Source organism: Rhinolophus sinicus, linkage group LG13, assembly GCF_036562045.2.
Source record: "Rhinolophus sinicus isolate RSC01 linkage group LG13, ASM3656204v1, whole genome shotgun sequence".
NCBI classification, from domain to species: Eukaryota; Metazoa; Chordata; class Mammalia; order Chiroptera; family Rhinolophidae; genus Rhinolophus; species Rhinolophus sinicus.
The window spans coordinates 16,648,241-16,666,327 of NC_133762.1; the positions used below are offsets into that span (position 1 = coordinate 16,648,241).

The 18,087-nt window shown below is 62.4% G+C and overlaps 3 protein-coding genes across 3 annotated transcripts in view; 1 reads left to right on the top strand and 2 right to left on the bottom strand.

The window, feature by feature from the left end:
• Nucleotides 1-1,150: 1,150 nt before the first annotated feature.
• Nucleotides 1,151-3,270, top strand: SOX18 (SRY-box transcription factor 18). The gene is made up of 2 exons (XM_074317965.1): nt 1,151-1,849; nt 1,960-3,270. The coding sequence occupies exons 1-2, from the start codon at nt 1,501-1,503 to the stop codon at nt 2,757-2,759; spliced, it is 1,149 nt and encodes a 382-aa protein (XP_074174066.1). The 5' UTR covers nt 1,151-1,500; the 3' UTR covers nt 2,760-3,270.
• Nucleotides 3,271-10,774: 7,504 nt separating this feature from the next.
• LG13H20orf204 (linkage group 13 C20orf204 homolog) lies at nt 10,775-13,358 on the bottom strand. Its single transcript, XM_074318199.1, has 4 exons — nt 13,230-13,358; nt 11,532-11,807; nt 11,289-11,441; nt 10,775-11,115 (listed from the first exon to the last, which is right to left on the bottom strand). Exons 1-4 carry the CDS (start codon nt 13,230-13,232, stop codon nt 10,978-10,980), a joined length of 570 nt encoding a protein of 189 aa, XP_074174300.1. The 5' UTR covers nt 13,233-13,358; the 3' UTR covers nt 10,775-10,977.
• Nucleotides 13,359-14,995: 1,637 nt separating this feature from the next.
• PRPF6 (pre-mRNA processing factor 6) overlaps nt 14,996-18,087 on the bottom strand; it is a 36,481-nt gene continuing 33,389 nt past the window's right edge. The window contains exons 19-21 of the mRNA XM_019753440.2: nt 17,518-17,632; nt 15,712-15,838; nt 14,996-15,218 (exon numbers count right to left, since the gene is read on the bottom strand). Coding sequence (XP_019608999.1) covers nt 15,066-15,218; nt 15,712-15,838; nt 17,518-17,632 — 395 coding nt within the window. The 3' untranslated portion in view covers nt 14,996-15,065. The remainder of the gene's footprint in view (nt 15,219-15,711; nt 15,839-17,517; nt 17,633-18,087) is intronic.

The following is an 18,087-nucleotide window of genomic DNA, read 5'->3' on the forward strand; positions in this document are numbered from 1 at the left end:
TTCTTCCCACATCTACCCCTGTCCCCCACAGCCGGCTGGGGCCACACATTCACACTGTTCCAAGGGGAGCTGGTACCACTGGGAGTGGCCTGTGCCCTGTATTCCTGCCTGCCTCCCAGGAAAGCGTCTTCTTCCCCTGGGTCCAGAGAACACCCAGCCCCTTACTCCAGCCTGTGCGTGAGACCCTAGGTAACAGAACCTGATGTGGAGGCTCCACACCAAACAGCCCTCAGGTCAGGTGCCTGTGGGGGTTCTGGCCTCTCCCCAGGGCAGGAGGGCCCCTGGGGGAAGCTGTAGGACCCACACCCCAAAGGGACAGAGCATTGTGAGCACAGACCCAGGGTCACTAACAACTGTGGTCACACACCATGAAGCTCGTAACACTGAGGAAGGGGGCTCCTGGCGTGGCAAGGGGGTGCTGCAGAGCTCCCGGGCCACAAATGGGTGTGCAAGAGGAGAGTGGGGAAACTGCCCTGGGGGAGACCCCTCAGACTCTCAGCATCGAGCCCAGGGTGGGGCCTGGGAAGAGGCTGGAAGATCTGGAAACCCTCTCAGATCTGAAGGCCCATGGGGTGGGGGAGTGCGCCCCTTCCTCCCCACCTGCCCCAACCTTGGGTCCAGCCTCACTCACTCCTGCTGCCTTGGGGTCTGGGCTGGGCAGGGTAAGCAGCTATGAATGGTCCAAGACCCCCACCCCCCTCCCAAGAGACCCTGGGGAGGACGAAGGGGCCGGAGCTCTGCACTTTCTCGATGCTCCTCCACTTAGGGTCCCCCTTTCCCCGGGTTTGTCCTGTCCTGAGGTGGTTTGGGAGGGGGTGAGGGGACACGAAAACCATCTTCTCCTATAACCCCATGGACAGGCTTAGGCAGGGCTCGGCGCCCCCAGGGCTCAAAGTTCAACATGCGTGTGAAGGGTTGCGGGGTATGATGCCCCTCCCCCAAGGTGCAGGGCGCTCGTCCTGAGGTCCTAACCTTTGAGCTGCAGTCGTGGAAGGACCTACGGGGCTGTTGGGAAGTCAGCCTTCCAAGAACATGGTGTTAAAACACGGCCCCCTCCTCCCACTGTAATTTCGGGGGGGGGGCGCAGCTACCCCCAATTACCGCCCAAGGGGCTGACTCCGTGGGTGGGGGCAGCCGCTCATCTCTGAAAGTCTGACAGCCCCGTGAGGACGCCCCCTTCCAAGCTCCAGCCACATCAGTGGCCCTTTCACATTCGGGGGGTCTCTCCTTCAGAGAGGGTGCGGGGGGCGCTGCGCGGAGGAGGCCAGGCGGAGAAGAAAGGAAGCCCCCGGGGAGGGGGCGGCCCCGGCCCGCCCCGGCCCGCCCGCCCCGCCGCCTATTGGCCCCGCGCCGCTATATCTGGGCGCCCACCCGGCGCGAGGCCACCGCCATCCGAACCGTGTCCGCGCCGCCGTGCACCCGCCCGTCCCGGTTCCAAAGTGCCCACCGCCCGCCCTCCGCGCTCCCGCGCTTCGTTCCGCCAGGCCGCGCCCAGCTGGAATGCAGAGATCGCCGCCCGGCTACGGCGCACAGGACGACCCGCCAGCCCGCCGCGACTGTGCGTGGGTCCCGGGCCCCGGGGCCGCCGCTGAGCTGCGCGGCCTCCCCGCGGTCCCCGCCGTCCCCGCAGCGCCCGCCTCGCCGTCCAGCCCGCCGCGCAGCCCGACGCGCAGCCCCGAGCCGGGGCGCTATGGCCCCAGCCCGGTGGGCCGCGGGGAGCGCCAGGCGGCCGACGAGTCGCGCGTCCGGCGGCCCATGAACGCCTTCATGGTGTGGGCGAAGGACGAGCGCAAGCGGCTGGCGCAGCAGAACCCCGATCTGCACAACGCGGTGCTCAGCAAGATGCTGGGTGAGTGGCGCGGAGGCGGGCGGGGGGAACCTCGCCCGGGGCGGGTCCGGGAGGGGGCCGCGCCGCTCCCGCGCGACGGCAGCCCGCTGACCCGCGCCCGCGGCCCGCAGGCAAAGCGTGGAAGGAGCTGAGCACCGCGGAGAAGAGGCCCTTCGTGGAGGAGGCGGAGAGGCTGCGCGTGCAGCACCTGCGCGACCACCCCAACTACAAGTACCGCCCGCGCCGCAAGAAGCAGGCGCGCAAGGCCCGGCGGCTGGAGCCCGGCCTGCTGCTCCAAGGCTTGGCGCCCCCGCCGCCCGAGCCCTTCCCCGCGGCGCCCGGCCCTGCCCGTGCCTTCCGCGAGCTGCCCACGCTGGGCGCGGAGTTTGACGGCCTGGGGCTGCCCACGCCCGAGCGCTCGCCGCTGGACGGCCTGGAACCCGGCGAGGCTGCCTTCTTCCCGCCGCCCGCGGCGCCCGAGGACTGCGCGCTGCGGCCCTTTCGCGCGCCCTATGCCGCCGCCGAGTTGCCCCGGGACCCCGGAGGCTGCTACGGAGCACCCCTGGCCGAGGCCCTTAGGACCGCGCCTGCCCCCGCCGCGCCGCTCTCCGGCCTCTACTACAGTGCCCTGGGCGCGCCCGGCCCGGGCCCGTATCCCGGTCCGCTGTCGCCGCCGCCGGAGGCCCCGCCGCTGGAGGGCGCCGAACCGCTGGGGCCCGCCGCCGACTTCTGGGCCGATGTGGACCTCACGGAGTTCGACCAGTACCTCAACTGCGGTCGGACTCGGCCCGACGCCGCCGGGCTTCCGTACCACGTGGCGCTGGCCAAGCTGGGCCCGCGCGCCATGTCCTGCCCGGAGGAGAGCAGCCTGATCGCCGCGCTGTCCGACGCCAGCAGCGCTGTGTACTACAGCGCGTGCATCTCCGGTTAGGCCGCCGCGCCGTCCGCCCGCGCTTCGCAGCCGCATCGCTGTGCCTCACTGCTCTGTCGCTGTCGCAAGTGTATGTTGCGGCCCCTTGTAACAGTCCGGTAGGAACCACGACGCTCACGCTCGGCCCCAGCCCGCGGGCGCCCTGCAAGGGTGGTTCCCACGCTTGCCGGGCTTTTCCAGGAAGCCCAGGCCTGGGACCTGTTGGCTGCGCCTGCCAGGGCTAAATTTTTGAAGCGCCTAATCGTAATCCTGTTCCTGCAGTGCACTTCCTAGAAGCAGGCTGTATTTTTTACTTTGCCTTTTTTATATACATAATACAACATATTTAATTTTTAATTAAACTTGCAAACATTTTCTTCCAAGGTATTTCAGTGATCAAAAGCATCAATGTAGCAAGGGCTTTTTAAACATGAGGAATAACAATATCTCTTTACTGTAAAGGAGAACCCTGGAGTCGGGTCCCCCTGGGCCAGGCCAGGCCCCAATAAAGCGCCTCACCCTTTCCTCTGAACACCCGCGTTGTCTATGGTTGTTGGGGGACGAAGGTGCAGTTCCCTAAGTGCCCTAGGCATGTTCTTCCCCCCACTCTCCCCCAGAGAGCCTGACCACCAGCTGGGACCCCACAGACCTGACTCTCTGTCTTTCAGGGACACTCCCCCACACAGCTGGTGGGAGGCAGGAGACATGGGTACTCCCCACCCTCCCATCCCCCCATGTCCCTCCCGTCCCCCCCATTTTAACTCAAGCATACACTCAGCAATGCCCCCACCAAGGTTTCATCAAACTCATCTCTTTAAAATTTTCTTCAAGCCCAGGGACTACCCCAACAGCGCCCCTCTCCAAAGGGAGCGGCAGGGTTGACACCTAGATGCAGACATGGCATCCCAGGGGCCCTGTCTGTCATTCTCAACCCAGTGTCCCCAGAGAGAGCAGCACCATGTCACACCCATGCTGCTCCCCAGGGTGACCTGTCCAGTAGCAGGCACATTCGTCACTGGGGGGGGGGGCTCTGAGCCACCAATGCTCATGCATGTGGAGAAGGGCACATCGCCCATGAGTGTGCAAGCCACACCCAGCTTTCACGGCTCACCAACTCCCGTTCTGGGTCTGCTTCTGCTAGGGGGACAGGTGACCCACCACTGGAGACCTGTGTCAGCGGGGCACCCCGCTGTGGGGGAGCCTCAATACAGACAGCAACCCGGAGCCACAGGAGTCCCGGAGTTCTGCCTCAGGTATGGGCAGCCCTGCCCGCACCCACCCCTGGCCAGAGCAGAGGGAAGGGAGGCCCAGCACAGCCTCTGTTCTGACTAGAGCCATGCAAACAGCCCACCCTGCCTGGGCCCAGGCATTGTCCCATCAGTGCCCTTGACCCAGAGACACCCATGGACACACAGAGAGAGGTGCCAGGCAAGCAGAGAGGGCCGTCTGTCTGGCTCTCCTGTTTTCTGGGGCAATACCCTCACATCCTACATTCTGGGCTCCTCACCCCACCCTCATCCCCCCAAGGCCCATGGGATGGGACCACAAGGATGCCTTGGGGTGGTGCCCCCCTTTTTCCTGACCCGGTGACTGCAGAGCAGCTTGCTCCCCAGAAGCCACTATCTCAGTACCGGGTGGGAGGCCAGTGGGGGCCCAATTTGTAGGAGACCCAGGCCAGGGACAGGGGCGTGGGGGGGGCGCACCAGAACCAGGATCAGGAGGAGGACACGAAAGGGCCTGCCACCCAGGGCAGCTGTTTCCAATAGTGGCTCCTCGGCAGAGGCGCTGGTCGTGGGGGTAGGGTCCTCAGAGGACCCTTTGCCAGTGCCCTGCCTGAGGGGCTCCCCAAAGGGGCTGGCTCTGCCCTCGCTGGATCACAGCCCCAGGGCCTGGGTGGCTCCAGCCACAGGTCAGACTTCCCACCCCTCCCCCTCCTGGCTCCACCCACCTGCTTCCCCAAGGGTGGGAGAAGGGAAGTCCCCACCCCCAGCTCCCGCTGAGTCAGGGCAGCCAGGAAGACCCAGGCTGCCTAGCTCCTGGCGGGAAGTTGTAGCAGCCATCTCTGGCACGAGCCGCAGCTCCCACGCCCGGGACCAAGCCTGGCCCTGGACTGACCTGGGTGGAGGTGTTGAACCGTCCTCAGCAAGCAGGCCAGGGGAGGAGGTCAGGGAGGTGGGGCAGGGAGCGGGTGAGGTGCACCCCTCTCCCCAACAGACCCGGTCATCATCTCAGGCACTCTGGGAAGCAGCACAAACAGCCACACGCCACCCGAAAGGCACACGAGGACCAACACTGCTCACACACCCAACCCCAACTCGGCCATGCTGGGTGGGCAAGGAGGCACGCACTCACCCTGAACATTCCAGGCAATCCAACCACTTAGCTCACAGTCCACAAAATCCACATACATGCTAAGTGGGCAATTCAGTGTTTTTCGTATTCACAGGGCTGTACAACCATCCTGCCGTCTCCTTTTGGTGCTTTCCCATCATCTCAAAAAGAAATCGTGCCCATCAGCACGCACTCCCATTCTTCCTCCTCCCAGCCCCTGAGAAACACTGACCTGTTTTCTGTCTGTGGATTTGTCTATTCTGGACGCTTCCTATATACGGAATCACATCACGCAATAAGCGGCCTTTTGAGTCTCGCTTTGTCCCCTGACAGCGTGCTGTGGAGGATGGTCCACGCTGCAGTGATATCAGCACTGTGCTTGTTCCTTCCTCAGGCTGAATAACACTGTCCATTGATTGTATGGATGGACCACATTTCACTGAGAGGCTGTTTCCATGTTTTGGCTACTAGGAATAATGCCTCTGTGAACATTTGTGCACAGCACTTTTCGTGGATATGTGTTTCTTAGAGTTACATACATTTGTATTTATTTTTTAAAACGTTTAATTTGTGTTTTTCCAGGACCCATTAACTCCAAGTCAAGTAGTTGTCTCAATCAAGTTGGGGAGGGCACAGCTCACAGTGGCCCAGCAACCTTGTTAAGAGCACAGAGCTCTAACCAACTGAGCTAACCGGCTGCCCCTAAATTTGTATTTCTAATGACCAAGTCTGAGCAGGTAGGTTTTAAGTACCTTAAGTCCACAAGCTAGAGCAGCTGCCCGCAAACGGGAGGTCGGGGGTGTCCAGAGCTGCTGACCTCCAGTCCCAACAGCCCCCCAAAACTAAGCCTCAATCCTCCACCCAGCCCACGCCCCACTCCTGCCCCAGACTGGGGAGGGGCTCCAAGGACCAGACTGCAATCCAGTCCATGGAGGGTTTCGGCCAAGAGCGTGGGAGTTGCTGGCCCAGGACTGGGGAGGAGGAAGTGTGGGAGCCAAGGTTCCTTCAGCCCACAGCCCATCCCGCTCCACCTTCGCAAACACCCAACCTCCCAGCGAGCGGAGCGGGCAGTGCGGCCGGCCAAGGGCTGTGAGAGCCCTGATTTCCACGTTGTCGCCCAGGACCCCGCGCCATCCCCACGACCCCGCCCGCCCGCTCGAGGAAACAGGAAGGGGCGCGCGGCGACGGCGCTGGGAGGAAGCGCAGGAAGCGGCGGCGGGTGCGGAGCTTATCTGGGGCCGCAGCCGGACCCCTGGCCTCACGCCCTGCGCAGGCCGGGCAGGGGACGCGGGGGACGCGGGGGGCGGCGGCAGCAGCGTCAGGACAGGGCCTGATCACCTGGCGGGGAGCCCTGCCGCTTCACCCCCAAGCCAACTGCGCTGTGGAGGGAGGCGCCAAAGCCCGCGACAGGGCTTCGCTGAGCCAGGTTGTGCCCCTCTACCGACGTGAGCAGGGATCCTGCCAAGACACCAACCATTGGAGACCCCAGGGTCCAACCCCAGGACGCCCCACGACACAGACTACCCTGCCCCCCCCCCGTGCTGACCGCCCCATTTACCCCCAAACAAGGACCGCTTCCCCCAGCAGGTGCGGGCTCCTTGCTGGTTCTTGGGGGCGGGGGTAATTCTGGGAGGTAGGTTGTTGTTTGTTTCTGTGTTTACAAAGCTGAGGCTCTTCCTAGGGAGGGGCCAGGATGGGGACTGTCTCTGCCCCCCCCCCAGGGTCCCACAGGGCACTGGCAGGGACAATGGGCTTCAACACCTGGCACACAACCGCCCCCCCGCCAAGTTTTTGCTTTGCTTCCTGCAGTAGGGATCCCTGTGTGTTTCCGTGTCAACCACAGCTGGAGCAAGCAGTCTCCTTGCACACCTGCAGGGATGGGGAGCCCGCGTTGAGGCTCACTCTCCAGAGCCAAGAGCCAGGCAAGGCCAGCGCCCCCTTCAGGTCTGGGCGCAGGTGTTTCCTCCTGGGCCTCCCAGGTTCCCCTCCCCCTAGTGCTGGCCTTCTCTGCTCAGCACCAGATGGGCCTGGCTCACTCACGTCCTGTCCCCAGCCTGGCTCCCTTAACACCGGAGCTGTGTCTCCAGGGGCCTGGGCTGGCCGACCTTCATCTTTCCCACCACCTCCCCTTGCTCAGTGGGCTGGGGTGGTGGACAGTGGGGGCAGGATGGGGGCCAGTGCTGGAGCCCATGAGAGCACCCCAGGCAGGTCACAGGCCGGCTGCAGCCTCAGAAGGGCCAGTGCGCTGGGCTGGCACGGAGACCCCCGTGGACTGTTGGTAGCTCGGGAAGGGGCAGAGGTGGGAGGTGGGGCTGGGAGAGAGACGCATGTGGGCGGGGGTGGGCACACATAGTGGCAAAGTCACAATTAACTTTTTGGTTTTTCGAATCCAGAGACTAGTTTGCCGATCGCCCATTCCAGATGTTCTTTCAAAAGCTCCCAGTCTGGGGAAGCTGTGGGACCCGGGCTACCCTTCAAAGTCGGCCTGGCCTGCTCTTCTAAGGCCCTGCACATGGGGGGTCTGGCTCTCTGCTTTCTGAAGTTGCACAACCCTGGTAGTGCCCCGAGGCCCCACCCTGGCACAGCCCCACCACTGTGTCCCAGGCCCCCCACCCCCCCTCACGGAAGCAGCTGAGAAGGCATATGTGTGGGACAGCACCAATGGGTGCAGGCGCCACCACGTGTGAGCCCCAGAAATGGTTACATTGGAAAAGCCAGGCTCAGGCCACATGCTTCAGCAGTGTGCACGGGCTGGCAGACACCGCGAGGCCAGGGACACACAGGGCCCATCTGTCCATGGAGTCATGCCACTGGCACTCTGTCCTCGGTGGCTCCATGGCCAGCGGCCCTGTCCCCATGGTTGAGTCTCTTTCCATGTTGGTGTCCATCTGTTGCAGCCAGCAAACATTTATTGAGCAGTTTGTGTGCCACAGTGAACAAGCCACAAAGAGGGTCTCAGTGCTAACTAAACCTGAAGAAGAGCCAGCATCTAGGGATCTGAGCAGGGTACCCCGGCTTTTCCCCCAGTCTGTCTCTCAGCGGCTCGGGGTGGCTGTGTGCACCTGCCCCCAGACCTTGTCTGGTTGGGGCGTCCCCTCCCTAGACAAGTGAACTTTGTCCCAGAAGCCAGAGCCCCTCTTGCCCCCTCCCCTCAAAGATATGTTCTCTCCCAGAACCTGTGTGTGGGGACTTATTTGGAAAAAGGGTCTTGGCAGATGTGATTAAGGATCTCCAGGTAAGGAGATCGTCCTGGATTACCTACGTGGTCCCAAATCCAGTGACAAGTGTCCTTGTAAGAGAGAAGAGGCAAGGGTTGCACGGATGGAGGCCCCAGAAGCCAGGAGTGAGAAAGGGTTCTCCCTACAGCCCCGGGAGGGAACACGGCCCTCAGACACCTGGATTTCAGGCTGGTGACATTGATTTTGGATTTCTGGCCTACACAACCGTGAGAAAGGAAATTTCTACAGTGTGAAGCCACCTAGTTTGTGCTAATTTTTACAGTGGCCCCACAAAAAGAATACAGACAGCTTCTGAGATAAGGGGCGGGAGCCCAGGTGCTCCACACCCATGATGCTGGCCCATCACCTGGGGCTTGCCAGGAGCAGAACTGGGCAAGACATGAGAGGCTCTGCTCACTGCTGAGTCCCCTAGATACATCTCAGGCCCTGAGAGAAAGGGCAGAGGGTGGAGGGGGTGGGGCAGGGGAGCTGCGCTGAGGACTCAGGAGCAAGGCTGGGGGTGGGACACTGGGTTCCACTGGTTTGGGCCACAGGCCTCCCATCCTCACCCCCAGGTGTTCAGTTTGCCAGGACAGACCAGGAGGGCCTGTCTGAGAGAGGAGCTGTGCCGGGCACGGCAGCAGAGCCCGGACCTGTACACAAACATATCTGTGTGTACACACTCCTGGGCAACCCGAGCACACAGAGGAACGGGGCCCCCCCCTGTGGTCATGGTCTAGGACTCAAGTGGGGACTGTGTCCCACCCCTGAGGCTCTGCTCAGGCACACGGGGTGAGGGGGGGCGGGGGAGGGGCTGCCCAGTGCCCACCCACCTCCTCCTGGTGCAGCCTGACTGCTCTCAGCAGCAGGAAGGGAGCAGTGTGGGTGGGTAGCAGCCACGACTACCAGGCGGCCATGCCTCGGTGACGTCAGGAGAGAAGTGCTCTCCCCAGGCCTTCGGGGAAACGGACATGGTGGGGGCCTCCATGGAGGGCGTGTCCTCCTGCCCCTGCACCCAGACCTCTGGACACTCTTACTGACCTTCTGTAGCCCCTACACCTTATGCTCCAGCCAAATCGGGCCTGTGTCCACCTGGCGCACACAGCAAGAGTCCCAGGATGGGACTGCTCCATCCAACACAGGTGTGCTCCCCTCAGCTTGCTCCTCCACCAGTGTCCCAAGTTCAAGAGGACACACCCAGGTGCTCAGGCCAGGACCCTGGGGTTGCCTAGACCTCCCCTCAACTCTTCATGTCCAAGGCTAGTCCCTCAGGTCCCCCTCTCCCCACGCAGGGGTCTTTCTTGACACCTCCTCAGGTCAGACGCTCTGGGACGCACTACCTGGGGATAAGTCAGTGCCCCTGCCCTGTGCCTCAGCCCGGATGGAGCCCCGCCGAGCACTCCATGGGGCGTGTAGGTTGGGCATCACCCTCATCATGACTGTGGCCCCCATCTGACCTGCACCTCATGGCCTGGAAGCCTGTTCTCAGTGCAGTAGGGGCTGAGTGCGCACTGCATGGGGTGCAGCCGAGCTCGTGCCTGGGGCTTGTCCTGGCCCTTTTACTTCCTGGCTGTGACTTGGGGCATGCCCTGTAAGGCCCTGGTGCCTCAGTGTCCTCGTCTATAAAACAGGGACAATAGTTCCTGTTGTGCAGACCAGACATGTTAACACAAGTCCAGCGGGAGCTCTTGTGGTCCATATTTTGTATCCATGCCAACGGCTGTACCATGAAGGCCTTCCTGCATCCTGCCCTGCCAGGGCCTTAGAGGAAAGCCTGATGCCTCCTGGGTGCCCACCTGTCCAGGAGAAACGTGATGACAGGCATTGAGTCCACCATAGCCAGGTGCTCTGCCTGCTCTCCCCACACTGCTCCCCAGACTAGCTTCAGGAGGGGGCCGTGCACCCCCAGGCCTATGCTGTGAGTGGGGGAGTCCAGGGGTTGGCATCCCACTCTGCCAAGCAAGCGTAGGGCCCTAGGGCACGAGACAGTGGGTCCCAGGCCAGCCTATCCAGTTCCACAGAGGGGGCCATGGCCACCCCTCCCAGGGCCGCAGGAAATGGCCTGGCCTCGCCTGCAGCCAGGGCCAGCGACTCTGGCTTCCCTTCAGGCCCGTTTCCTTTATCCGGTTGTTTTGCTCTGAATTCACAAAGCTCGGCCTTCCCCTCCCCTCCATTTCCACCCCTTCCCCCATTCCAGAGTGGAGCAGACGGATACGCAACGTTTTTTAGGACCGCAGGGGTCCCCCCCAACCCCTAACCCCACCCTAAAGGCATGGGGACTGAGCGGGAATCCAGCCCAGTGTCCCAATCCGCCCCCTGCTGCCAGAGGCTGGGAGCACTGCCTCAGCCACGTGTGGCGTGGCAGGAAGTGTACCTCTAGGCTCCCCACCCATGCGCGACGGTGGCCCAGGGCCCACTCCCCACCAAGCAGACCCCAGGACAGCCCAGCCCCACAGCCGGCAGGCGAAGGCAGTAACAGGACCCGCAGCAGCAGCTCAGTTTATTAAGACCTCCTGCAGTGAGTGGAGGGCGGCCAGGTACCCGGCAGGTCTCGCATCTCCAAGTCCTGGGCCCTCTGGGGAGCGCGGGCCGCGACGCGGCAGGAGCCGGGACCCAGCGGTCAGCCAAGGTCGACAAAACGGAGAGCTCGCGGTTGTCACCAACCGAGGCCGGGCCCTGCGCAGGGCGCTCTAGGAGCCCTGCGCCGGCGAGGCGCGCAGCGCAAAGAGCTTCTCCCAGCAGGTGGCGACGGCGTCCAGGGCGCGCAGTAGGAGCCGCCTCCGGCTGCCGCGACGCCGGCCAGGGCGTGTCTGGGGCCGCCGGCTCCGCTGTCAGGGACGGGGCGGTCAGCGACTGCGCACGGTCCCCGCTCCCGCCCCCCGCAGCTCACGTCCAGCCCTTGAGGGAGCCGCGGCCTGGTCATTGGGCCAGATGTTAAGCCCCTAAACCGTGGGAACAGAGGTCCCGGGGTCTGGACACGCACACACCCGGGGACGCACACCTGGTGCAGCGTCCAGCAGTGGCGCCGCATCACTGCCTCGGTGCGCAGGGCCACGGTCCATGCCGCTTTCTCCAGTGCCCCGCGGCGGCCCCCAGCCACTGCCCCGCGCAGGGTCCGACCCAGGGATGCGATGGACCGTAGGATATTGTGCTCCTGGGGAGGGGAGGGAGGAAATCGGGGGCTGTAGCAAAAGCGCTATTGAGAGGCCTCAGAAAGGCGTGGATGGGGTCATGTCGCCCATACCTTCTGGGCACTGCAGGAGGCTCCCACCCGACTCCCCCGACGGGGGGAGGGTGCTCTAGTCTGGTTTTTCAGGATGACATGCGGGTGTCCGGGGCCTGGCCCGCTCCCTTCGGCCCCGGGCCCTGCCCGCCTCAGAGCAGCCTGCAAGTCCTCAAAGATGACAGCGCGGTAGTGGAGCAGGACGTCGGGGACACTGCAGGCGCGGAGCCCGGCCCAGACGGGCGCGATGCCCAGCAGCACCAGCAGTAGCACCCACAGCGCTGTCTTGGGGGGCACCTGGAAGAGTCACAAGGTCAGGGCAGGGCACCCAGGCCTGTGGAGGGGGACTTCCTTCCAGTGCCTCTCAGGCAGTTTGTGTGGGCCACCGCTTCCCCCAACCTGGGGAGTCTCTAAGCAGATGTCATGATGGAGATGTCTTTGAGCCATCCAACAAGGGGCCTGCGACAGGGCTGGCAGGGCCAATCCCTGCTGTTTTAGGCTTCAGAGAAACAGCAGGCCTGACAGCCCAGTGCTGAGACTTGCAGGGTGAGAGGCTGGGAAGGACAGAGGGTTCCAGAGGCAGGAGCACCAGGCGCTCTGCTCTGCATGGGGGTAAGGAGCCATGTGCCCACAAGACGGTGCAGGGCAGGGTGCCCTGGTCTGGGGTGCGTGCCCCGACCCTTCCCCACCCCCAACAGTGCTGGGCTCTCCTCTTGCTGAGTGCCCCCAGCACACTGCTCACCTCTGGGTGCCCACAGCACGGGGCTGCTGTCGCTCTGCCCTCCCCACAGGAACCTGGGGCAGAACCAACCTGCTCCCACCACCAAAGGCTCTGCTACAAACAGCTGAGAGCCATGGGAAAAGAGGTCCCCTGCACCCCCAACCCGACCAGGACAGCGGTGAGGGCCTGGAGCTCAAGGCTACACTCCTTTGGAAGGGGAAGGCTTGGGGAAACCCCCAGAGGTGAAGGAAGGGGGCCACATGTCGTTCCACTGGACAGCTCTTTTAATGGCCCCCCTCCCAGAGAATGGAGGGGACCAGCTCTCAAGGGCAGAAGCCCAAACATCAGAAAGAGTGGCTTGTCCCCAGGCCCCCCGGGGGGAGTCAGACAGCAACTGGAAAATTAATCATGTGAACAGAGCGAGACCAGGACTCGACTCGGCTTCCCAGCCCTGGCCGGGGGTCCCAGAGCAGCACCCTAACCTGCACCTGGGCCTGGGCGTCTGCGGGGGCTCCTGTATGGGGCACCTAGCAGCCAGGCCAAAGAGCAGATGCAATTAGCTGTGCCCCTTCTCAACTCCCCCAGATGTACTGGACACAGGGCCAATCCACTCGGTGTCACCCCTCTGCCTGCTGTGGGTCAGAGGTCACAGTGAGAAGCAGAGAACAAGATTTGGGGCGGGAAGAATGTCCCAGTGGGGTAGGCTGGCTGCCCAGAGGTACTCAGAAGGCCTGTGTGTCCGTCCCCACCCCCCAGAGGGGCCCAAGTCTCAGGCCAGCCCAGCCTGTGAGGACAGGATCAGCCAGCAGACACCACCCCCAACCCCCATGCCGGGAAACACCAGGCTGAGCACCCAGGACCAGGCCTTGGTGACGGGAACCACCGGGGATTTCCCAGTCGGTGGGGCCCGGAGGGACAAGCAGCTTCTCCTGGGCTGTGCACGCTCCCCACCCTTCAGCCCAAGGAAGCCCCCTCCCCAGTGGCCTGAAGCTGCTCACCATGAGCCTCTCAGGGTCAGGCCCTCCCTTACTCCCGCCAGTGGGTCTCCAACATGATCCTGGGGTCCTCAGGTGGGGGGTGAGGCGGCCACTCCAGGTCCTGCTCCAAGCCCAGCCAACCCCGGCAACCCAACGGGCTTCCCTGGTCGGCTGCAACAGGGCGGCTGGCGGCAGGCGGACAAGGCTTTTGAAGTTGGCTCCTCCGATCAGAGGAGGGAGGGAACCAGAGGGAGGCCCCAGGATCCCAGCCCTGCCCCCTCCCTTTCCACACCCCCTATCCAATCGCTTCTTCAATTAACCTGACCCTGGAGCCCAGGGTGCTGGGCTCTCTTCCCATCCAGTGGGTCTTGGATTAAGCCATCAACCCCAGGGAGATGTGCTATGGGGGGGTGGGGTGCCCAGTGGGCAGAGAGCAGTTCAGTCAGGTGGGAGAGGTGAGCCAGGCAAGTGGAGGCACTGCCTGCACGCTTCGATCAGGGTCTTCCTTAGTGGTCAGCAGGAGCTACCTCTCCCGCAGGAACCTGGCTGCTGGCAGAACCAGGTGAGTGGGACCTAATTACCCCCACAGCAGCCAGCCCATGCACCCTGACATCCAGGGGTCCTGCCCCAGCAGGTCCCAGGCTGGGACTTCCCACTGGCCCAGGGCTCAGCTGAGAGGTGCCTCCTGCTGCCTGCCCCTGTGGGCTGAGGGGGTTTGTCCCTGGGGAGGCCATGGCCGTGTGCCTAAACAGACTTGGCAGGGAACTGGGCCACAGCACCTCGCCCGGGAGGGCCGGGGGTTGTCACTCTCCCCACAGCAACACAGCTTCTGTAACCTACTAGCCTTCAGACGGAGCTGAAAAAATGTCAGCTGAAGAAAAGCTAAAGTACAACCCCCTCCAAAAGTATTTTAACTATCTCAAAGCACTTGAGAAAACAACCCCGAGACATTCACGCGTGATAATCCAGATGTTCTGGAACTTTCCAAGGGCTCTGCAGGCCTCACCTGATATCAAGGCCAGAGGAAGTGCCCAGGAGAAGCCACGCCCCACCCGGGGCACAGAGGGTCACAGCAGCCCTGTGACAGCCAAGTCATGGCCAGTTCCTGGGCTCTGGTTTTCACATCTGTACAGACAGCCAGCTTTCAAGTCCCTAAAAGCTTCAGGACCTGCTCTTCAGTGTAACAGGCAGATCCCAAAGGAAGTCCAGCCATGACCACAGCCCCTTCCCAGAGAACTGGCTGGTCTCCAACAGTACAGATGCACGCGCACAGGTTCGCGCAGGGACCCAAGGCCCTGGGAGGTCCTTTATCCTCACACCTGCCAAGTCTCCCAGGTAACGCAGTTTTCAATGGAAAGTGAGGACAATTACAAGTGCTCTGGAATACTTGCTGATTATAAATTAGCAAAAATTAATTCACCTACAAATGTGAGCAAACCTCTTACTGGCGACATCTTTCTCCAATGCAAGCCTGAGGGGGCCTCCAGCAACCCTTCAGCAACAGGCTCTAGGAGGCGCTTTGGGCGTGAGCCGCTGGACACATTCACTCAGGGATGTCACCGTGGGCACTTCCATGCAGCTCTGAGGGGAGGGCCCACACGCAGAGGGGACGGAAGAGTTAGCAGGGAAGCTGCACTTCCTCCCACAAAACCTCCTGTGCTTCCTTGAGGGCAGGGCTATCTGTAAGAGGCATCCTTGCAAAGAAGAACCAGGCCAAACTACAGCCCCGCTGGTGACCAAAGCGCACGCCAGGAGGGCCCAGGAAAAACGAGCCGGCCACCAACCTCGAAACGCTACCTAGAAAACCTTTAATTACAGAGCAGGATGGACGCTGGGGGCCCCGTGGGGACGGGAGGGTCAGAAGGTGTTCTTGATGCCGGCGGCCACCAGCGTGAGGATGTCGCCGACCTTCTTCTGCCAGTGGGCGATGTCCTTAGACACAGCGCACCACAGCTGCCCGTGCCGCGGCTCGGCGTTCTCGCAGCGCCGCCTCACCTCCTCTCGCTGCTCCTGGGCAGGCAGCACCGGCTTGTGAGCGGGGGCTCCCAGGTCCTTCCCCACACCTGCCCTGCTCCTGGGCACCGGCCACAGAGGTGCTGGCCGGACCGAGCTCCCCCACAGCCTGCACCCCCCGTCTGCACCTCCCACGCGTGCCCAGAGTCCCTGCCCTGCACAAGGACTTCCCATGGGCAGCCCAGCCCTGTGAGCACAGCTCTGACAATGCTCGGGTCTGTGAGGGGACATCAGCCCAGGCTTGCCGGGAAGCCACACTGGGCTCGGACTCAGGACAGCAGCCAGTGAGACATGAGGATGGCCCTCAGGGCCGGGACTCCATGCCCATTTCTACTGTGACCCCAGGACCCAGTCACCGGCCAGCTCCTTAAGAGATGTTACCAGGCCACTTGAAATAGCCCAAACGTCATTAGTTCAGGCTGAGAGGCCGGCCCGCCTGCCCCCCCACACACGGTGTACAGCCCGCGGGGCACATAGCAGAGGCCCTCACCTCTGTGCCATGCTGCAGCTCGAATTTGTAGAAGAAGGCCCAGGCGTCCCCCAGGTCCGCGTCAATCTTGACCGTGCGGTGAAACCACTCCCTGGCCTTGGTGATCTTCCGTTCACTCCAGAACAGCCTGCGGGGACACAGCCGGGACCCAGCGTCAGCGGCCGCACAAGTGCAGGTACCACCATGAGCAACAGGCGGCCTGGGTGGGAGGCCTGGCTCTTGCTGCGCGTGTGGGGTCCCCGCTGTGGCTGGCACCGCCCGGCGAGCCCTTGAGCTCCCAGCAGGAGGGCTGAGGAGTGGGGACTGGCTACCCGGAAATCACTCCACGCCACGGACCCGCAACCATCTACCACGAGTCTGAGCAAACTGCTTCTGAAAACACCCACACAGCAGCAACTTCTCTAAGCTATTCATTTCCTCTGGGTAAAACACAAGAGGACAGTCAACCTGACAGAAACGAGACAACGGCTTCGATTAGGGAAAGTGAGGGGAGCTGTCAGCCTGCCCCAGCCAGCCGGGAGCCCAAGCCCACCCTGAGGAGGGGGTCTCAGGCTAGCACAGGAACCTGGGCCCACGCAGGCACGCGTGAGGACCATCCAAGAGCCGTCCACACGTCAGGGAGGGCAGCACAGAATGCCACGCTCCACCCAGCCCCGCCCCCTCTGCAGACAGAGGCGCCAACGCAGAGGCCTGCACCGCTGACCCCAGCCCCAGGCAGCTGCTCGGGCTGGTCTCATTCACCAAACGGAGTGACTTTATGTTCTGATAGCTTGATTGCTTTTTAAGCCTTGTGGTATTCTTAATTGCTCGGTGTTAGATAAACTGCGATGTAAAGAGCACAAATCCAGATAGCAGACACACAGAGGAACACCAGTGTGGGGACAGCAAGGAGTGACTTGTTTACTTTAGCAAAGCCTTTTATGAGCTTTTATGGTGGCCTAACCGAGTGGCACACACAAGTCACTCTGGGAGGCAGCAGCACAGGGCAGGAGGGAGGAGCCCCCCAAGGAGCTGGAGGAGGTGCGGGGGCCGCTGCGGCATCCCGGGGTGGGCCAGGTTCCCGCTCAGGCTTTGAGGGCACACAGGAGCTCTGGGGCCACATGTACCACCCCCCCAGGAGAGAGCCCTGAGCAGCAGCCCCAGGCGACCAGCTGTAGGCTCTGTGAAAAGATCCCCCTCCCCACATGCACCAGTGGCCTCCCGCCTCCTGACCACAACAAACCCCTACCCTGCACTCTGGTCCCGCTCCTCTCAGGACGTAACCCTCCTTCTAGAAGGTTAGAGACCCTGGGGAGTCCAGGTGGCTCTCACTGCTCCACTCACCATTTCCCCCAGACCCCTGCTCACCCCACGCCCGACCCCTGACCCGACCCAGCGCATGGTGTTCAGTCACTCGCCGACCTCCTGCTGCCATGCATCTCCGCAAACCAGGGCACACTGACTGGGCCTGACCAGGAGGCCCTGGATCGCTCCCAGGGCACCAAGGGGAAGCGTCTGGCTTCTCACCCTAACGCGGGGAAGACCATTTCCTTGCTTACAGCCCTCTGAGCCAAAGGAGCTCAGACAAACATGAGCAAGTGGCATGGACAGAAGAGCAACCCCATGACAGGAGTCTAGGACATGTGCCCAGAGGAGGCTGCCCTGCTGGGGGTCTGCAACGACCCAGGCAGCACATGTCTGCGTGGCCTCTGCCCGCACATGCTCCAGCCTCAGGGGAGCCCACCGAATTCCAGGGACCAGCGGGACCCTGGTGAGAGGCCCCCCAGGCCACGTGGGTCAGCAGCCCCATGGGGACACCCCACTCACTTGGCCACGGCCAGGAGCACGTGGGGATCGTGCTCACACTTCTTCAGGGCATCGACACTCTTGGTCTTCCTCTGGGGCCTTGCCTCAAGAAAGACGGCTTCAGACCACAGGACACCTGCAATTCAGACAGAGATGCTGGCCCTCGGACTCCTACCTCTGCTCTCAGAGACCCATCCACACACAGGCTGCTCAACGGGCCTGCGAGAATTCTAGCCCAGTGTGTCCCCAGACCTGCTTACGGGAGAGCCACAGGCCACATGTGCTCACCCACCCTGCTGCCGTCCGCCTGCAGCCACAGCTGCCCCGATGGCACAGACTGGACAACTTTCTGAGGGCATAGGTCAGAAGTACCAACAACCTTCAAGGTTTCATTCCCACTAACTTGGTAATTTCACATTTAAGAATTTACTGGTTAAAACAATCAGAAATGCTAGTAAAGACTCCTGCAAAAAGACGGTAGTCTTCAATTAATATCAGATTAAAAATCGAACAACAGGTAAAAAGTGCATTTCTGGCATATTTACAGGTAATTCTATGAAACCACTAAAAAACTTACATTCTTGAAAATTC